Source organism: Corvus brachyrhynchos, unplaced genomic scaffold (genome assembly GCF_000691975.1).
Source record: "Corvus brachyrhynchos isolate BGI_N302 unplaced genomic scaffold, ASM69197v1 scaffold317, whole genome shotgun sequence".
In the NCBI taxonomy this organism is placed as follows: Eukaryota; Metazoa; Chordata; class Aves; order Passeriformes; family Corvidae; genus Corvus; species Corvus brachyrhynchos.
This window is the reverse complement of record NW_008239295.1, coordinates 426,782-433,358: the sequence shown is the minus strand read 5'-3', so window position 1 is coordinate 433,358 and position 6,577 is coordinate 426,782. Positions and strand designations below refer to the sequence as shown.

Here is a 6,577-nt window from a genome sequence, read left to right as displayed (position 1 = left end):
GTTGTCTCTGTCACAGAGAGATGGGCTGATGCACTCTGACTGTGTTATCAAATCTGCTGACTATGTAAAGGGAAGAGTGCAGCTGTTGTGTCCCAAAACCTGGGCTGAGTGATGTAAAATTTTCCCAGCAAGACTAAGAAATATACATGGAGCTTTAAATTCATTAAATCACCCCACTCTTCTTGGTCCCTACTTTGAAATGGCATTTCTTACCTTCTAACCGATATATCAACAGATACCAAATACTTCGTTCTTTTTACCCTGCTAGTATCTTGTGTTACTCTCAGAACTTCTTTCAGAAGTTTTAAAAATCATTAATATATTTTCTAGCCAGGGAACAAATCTCCTGCTTTCTACAGTTATCTCAGGGAGAGGGAAATAAAAACTTTATGGAAGTTCTGCTACTTTCCATGCACAATCTATGCTGCTCCAACTAAGCTCAAAACCAGAAAGGCAAATGCTCTAATTCTGGAATAGTATAGGAATGTGGAGGCAGGTCCTGCTGGGATCCCTGTGGAGTTATAGCTCTGCCTGCACAGGTTCCAATTACCAGCTCCTACAAGCCATAAGGATGGGTGTATTACCTGTATACAGGTAATACACTTAGCTCAGGTAACAAATAATATACACAGCAATATGAGAGGAAACAATATCCAGCTGCTTAGAATGGAAATAGTCTATTTTTAAGACTTTCCAATGAAGAAAATCATATCTTGGCATCACTGTCTTTCCTGAGGTACCTGGGTACGGTGTTAATTGATAATGCAGAGCTGTGACAAATAATACCAATAGACCCAATCGTGTTTCACCTGCTGTACAGGAGTGGTGCTTGCAAGTCTCTAGAAGTTAGCAGAGTGATTAGATGTTTTTAATTATTAAGAAGTTATATAAGACTCTTCCCCAAATCCATTTAGCATTCCTGTAAATCTATCCTGGGGCACACTCAACGATCCAGTTGGTGCTCTGAAGCGGTGGGATGTGCTCCTAACCATTGGTGGAAAGGTAAAGGCCAGGGTAGTTCAAACCCATCAAGGCTCACAAACACTATGCATGACTTGGGAAACGACATTCCTCAAAGCCTGGCTTTTGCTGGAGAATGTCAACAGAGCAGTCAGGTGTGCAGTGCTACATGATGTGCTGGCACACTTGATCATAGGCAGGATGATGCTCTTCACTTCTGCCAGGGAGGAATGCTCCTGGAATTGCACTAATTGCAGCTGCCTGTGTGAAAGGCAATGAAACCTGCATGGAGCAGGTCCGAGCCCGCTGCATCCTTAGGCAAAAGACAGACAGCTCTTTTGGGGCAGATGGCCTGAAAACATTTGATTCTCATGCCAGCAAGTCAAGGTCAAAAATGTATTTACCTCCTCAGCCTGTTTAAGATGTTATAACATTCCCTTTGGCTTTTTCTTTCCTGCCAGTCTGTTTCTACAACAGGATTTTCAAGGAAGATTCCTTCTGGCCTTGTGCACGACAGGGGTTTGGAATACACAGGTAGTAGCCAGGCCTGAGTAACAACATCCACACCACACCAAAGTCCCCAGAATTCCCTGCTGTAAGGAAAGCCAGTAAGTGCTCTTCTCCTGGGCTGCACTGCACTGAGAAGCCAGTGCATGACTCATACAATTCATTATCTAATTAGAAGACCGGTCTGAAGCCACGAAGCCTTAGGCTGCAATCCTGTTAGCTTTCATGAGCTAAGGGTCAGTCTGGGTGAGGGCACAGGTGGAAACAAAGGGACATCCCAGCCATGCTAAGTGAAAGAGGATGACATTTGCCTTTTACTCCCATCCCTTCTTTCTGCTCCTCTCCGATGCTCCAGGTTGCTATTCCAGGAATTGCTGATCTTCAGTTCCAGATGAACTGTTGATTCCCTGGGTGACCCAAATCCATCTGTCAGGAAGCTTAATATCCAGAGGCAGCTACAGGAAGGAACTGGTGTGAGGGTGGAGGTAAACTGGTGACAGATCTACTGCAGCAAGTAGGGCTGGTGCCAATTAAAACTGGGTTTCTCTCTCTGGTGTTATTGTGGCCCTACAGCAGAAGAAACAGAGATGCATGGAAGGCCTGCACTTCTAGCACTGTGCAGCAATAATGGATGTCTTGAAAGAATAATAAAAACAAAGGGGCTTACAAGTCAGGGTGTGTTGCATCCACAGCTGAATGGCAAGAGAGAAGCAGCAGGGATCTGCCTTGTTCCTCTAAAAAAGGAATAAAATGTACCTTTTTAGTTGAAAGCACAAGAGTTTTTGTTTGTTTCCATGCAGATGTAGAGGTGTTTTGACCCATTTAATCATGTCACAGTGCTATTCATTATTTAAAAATTATTAATTAAATGAGAAGTTTAAATAATCCTTATCTTTCAAAAATGCAAATGAAAATAACAGTCGTCCCTCTCTCATATTTTTGAGAAATTAGTACTTCCCAGTGAAACTGCTTCACTGACACAAGATTCCTCCAGGACCAACAACACTCTGAAAAATCTTTTGTGTTCCATGGCCTGACCAGAAAAAGTAGAATTTAAATCCTGGTAAATTTATGCCTGGCAGCAGTAACTAAAATAAACCTGCCACTGAAAAATCTGCATCTAAATGAATTCCAACTTTTGGAACAAATGCAACAGATGAAGTTCCGGCACCTGAAAATACGGGAGATAACCACTGAGCTTTTTCCTCCAGTTGGTCTGGGGAAGGGCTGAAGTAAGAGCTGTCCTTAACCCTGTACATAAGTACTGAGGACTTGCAGAATTTACACAGCCTGTCCTCAACACACAATTTCTTTGCATTCAGCCTCAGGAGAAACACATATATGCATTGCAGAAAGATATTTGGTTGTCTGAGCCACAACCAGTATTGTTTGTGTACCAGGAACATCCCACTCTTATTCTGAAGCGTTATCCCATAATTACTGTATTCCCTGAAAAGAATGGGAGGAAAAAGAGCAAAAAATTAAAAGTCCACAGTGTGTCACTAAGGACTGAATCGGGGAACGAAAGTGTAATGTCTTTGCAGACAATACTAAGTGATTTGGGATATGTTCTTTAAGTATAAGCAACTGTTTCCAAGCCTGATCTACTTGTGGTTGTTCAGTGGATTAATTTCCACGGTGAAATGGAGGGGATCAATACAACCTGCAATCTCTCTCCCACAATCCACCCCAAGATGAATCAGACTGCGTTCTGTTGTGCTGGTAAGCTTTATTGTTTGCTGTGTTGATACAATTATTCAGCATTCTAATGGATAAGGCAGTGTACAGAGAAAATGAGGCTTGCATTGTGAACTTCCTCCATCATAAAGCTTCAGATTAAGCAACTGGGCTTCTGGGCAATATTCATGGTGTGCACTTCCGAGCACGGCATTCACACAGCGAGGCGGAGTGGATGTAGTGCTGCACCATGGTCCCGTTGGGACAGCGCAGCGGGATCGTCACCGTGGTGGTCTGAGTGGCTGTACAGCAGCTGCACAGGTCTTCCCACTGCCCTGTCTGAGCAGAGTACTTGGTGGTGCTTCTGCACTTGCCCTAAACGGAAAAAAAGAGAGCTGAAGTTTGAACAGAGCTTCATTGCACTCAGAATCCTGGTTCTTTCCTTCAAAATATCCATGGGTGACTTTGTCCAGCTTCTGTGCTCTGCTGTAAAACATGAACTCAGAAACAGGTACCTGACTCCAGAGTGTGGGGTGCTGCTCAAAGAGTGACTTCTTATGAGCATAAGCAGAGCAAAAGAGAGGTGAAGAAACTGCTCACACACACACAAAAGCCCGGAATTCAAAATCTCATAGGGAACGTCCAGACATGTGGTGTTGGCTTCTGAGCAAATGTGGTTATCATACATTCAGAAAGTGCTTTAGCCCAAATGCTGCAAGCCACACATCCACTGTTGTCCTGCTGGTGCTATTTTTCCTTGTTCTGCTTGTCTGGCCACTTAACTAATTTAGACCAAGCTGTCAGTGCCTGTAGCTATAAGCCCTCATGATGTAAAAACACACATCACACTCTGTCAGAGTTCATTTCCTTTGGTGGCTCTGTGCTCTTATTTCCCAGTCTAATTAAATTAAAATATCCTATCATTATCAGGGAAGACTTTAGAAAAAATTTACTTATTATTTATTCCCAATATAAAATCTGGACTTCTGCAGGAGAAACATTGATACTCATGACTTTATGGCTAAGGTCCATTTACTTCGTATATAGGACAAGAGGTCAAGAATTATTAGTTATGCCATAACTCGGATTGCACATAAGGGTTAATTAAAATCCTCGTACGGGGTTTGTTTATCTTGGAAAGAGCAGAGATGGGAACACCCAGAAGGGAAGTTATGCTTCTGTTTTAAAAGGAAGTTGCCCTATAAGGTGTAAGCACTGATGGGCTGGAAATTAAACTTTTAATCTGATTATGGAAGACACAAGACACGTAGAACACAACAGCTTGGTGCCAAGGCTAACGGAGGAATCACAGAGCTTCCAGGGCACACAAGTCAAATCTTGGGACTCAGGTTTAAAGATCTTTTAAAGTGTCATTTATCTAAATACCTATTTAAATTCCCCTAATCGACCCAGAGGCTCAGTGCTTAACTACAGACTCAGAGCTGAAAATAAGCTTCATACATGTAAAGATAAATATTCCTTTTTTTAATGTAGAAAGTCCTAACAGACTTCAGAGTCATTATTTTCTGATGGAAGCAAAGGAGAGTGGGATGAACAAAGCCTTTGAGTCTAACATAGGCGCCTTTTTTCATGCTGGCTTGACTAGGGAAAATTCGGCATCACCAAATTACTTCAGGAAATAAGTGCCAATGAGATTAACCCCAAGTCAATCAATGATGACAGAAACTGATGCTCCAGTTACTGAAGAGAAACCATGGTGGAGGAAAAGGCTTCCTTTTGGGAAAGGGGAGGTCTTGGGGCAGATGGGGGTTGATTTTTGTTATTTACCTCACAATGAGAAATGGGCACCTCCTTTTCAGCCACACATCCATTGATATTCCCATACTGCAGTCTGGTACTTACTGGATGACATTCCACCTCCACACCTACCAAGTAAAAAAAGAGAAAAGTGTTTGACACTGCTGACAATTGCTGTTTGTTACTCACTTCCCTTTGCTCCTGAAATTGCTGTTAGTGAGGTGGTATTCCTGGTAAGATCCCTAGCTGGGTGTTTCTCCTTAGAGTAATTCATGTAGAGTTGTGTGACTATTTCACACTGCAGCCCTAAAGTTCCACTAGAGAGGAGGGTTTCCCTCATGTTTCTTTTCAATTGACTGCTTTGTTTTAAAGTCACTTTGGCCATCTAACACCAGCCTCTTACCTGGTCTTAGACAACTCTCCTTTTAAGGACAGTTCAATGGTAAAGCAGAAAAAGCAGGAAAAAGATGACACATGTGGGAACCCCAAAATCCTGATCAGACAAAAAGAGCACCCTGTCCTGACTATTCCCCAGGCTGATACAGGAGAGAGATCCCATGATTTTGGGATGATGCCTTTCAAGGCGAGTCAGTGGGAGCAGCTCTCCAGATCACCTCACATGCAGAGGTGAGTCGCTGCCTTCTGGACTGTGGGGACTCATACCTGTTTTCCAATACTTCTTGCTCAGTGTTAGGGAAATTCTCCCTGTTTTGTTGGGGTTTTTTCCACCTTATGGGAAACCCATATAAGAGGCAGTAGGTATGGATTTGTTCTGTCTGGAAGGCGCAAGCTCAGGGAATTGGCTTATCCCTCTGTGAAGTGAGGATGGATTGCTATGAGCTGTTAACTCTGGTAACCAACAGAGACTTTGTCCCCCCAGTTTCAAAGGGAACTTCATCATTACTACACTCAAATATAGACTAATCCAGAATATTTTCTTCTGAACTTTTGCATGTTTTGGTCTGCATCTAAAGACTTGTGAAGGAGCCAGTGCTTTGGGGTATTTTGTGGGTATTTTGTGCAGAGATAAGAGCAGCTCCATGTATTGTTACTGTAGTTTTATGTCTCGGTGAAAGAACAGGTTCCCCCTCGTACCCATTCCTAGCTAACCAGTGGAATTTCTGTGTTTAACAGAACACTGGACTGAGTTTTAGGTACTATTCACCAGTCAGAAAGTTGAAGGAATTCAGCAGGGCAACTGCACAACTAAGTACATACACAAAGGGGAGAGAAAGGTGTTCATCTTCCTACCAGCAAAGACAGCTTTCTATTGGAATGTTGGCACCAAATTGACTCTGTGCCTTGCTAAAACCTTACATTTCACTAAAAAAAAAAAATGCAGCTCATTTCTGGTTCCAGGCCTGGAAATGCCCTTTCTCTTTTAATGATTTCATCCCCACATATGATAAAAATTGTCCACCTGAAAGGCCAGTCGTGTCCACACAATTGAAAGGCACAACCAAAATAATTGTCATCAGCCTCAACACAGCTTCATCCCCTTTTTGCTCCTGACTTATCAACTTGCTCTCTAATTATTTTACCTCTGTTATTTACTCTTCTTGTTGACTGTGACCCCTCTGCAAAGGCAAGTGCTTGTAACTTAACAAGACACGTGGGATTGAGATCAACAGAGAAAAGAGGTGAGAAGCAGAGATGCAAATTCTTTGTTCAGCAG

At 42.6% G+C, this 6,577-nt stretch overlaps 1 protein-coding gene across 1 annotated transcript in view; it reads right to left on the bottom strand.

Annotated features, from left to right (window-relative positions):
* Positions 1-3,176: 3,176 nt before the first annotated feature.
* The window catches only part of VWF (von Willebrand factor), a 123,851-nt gene continuing 120,450 nt past the window's right edge, over positions 3,177-6,577 (bottom strand). The window contains exons 51-52 of the mRNA XM_008638545.2: positions 4,933-5,030; positions 3,177-3,519 (exon numbers count right to left, since the gene is read on the bottom strand). Coding sequence (XP_008636767.1) covers positions 3,331-3,519; positions 4,933-5,030 — 287 coding nt within the window. The 3' untranslated portion in view covers positions 3,177-3,330. The remainder of the gene's footprint in view (positions 3,520-4,932; positions 5,031-6,577) is intronic.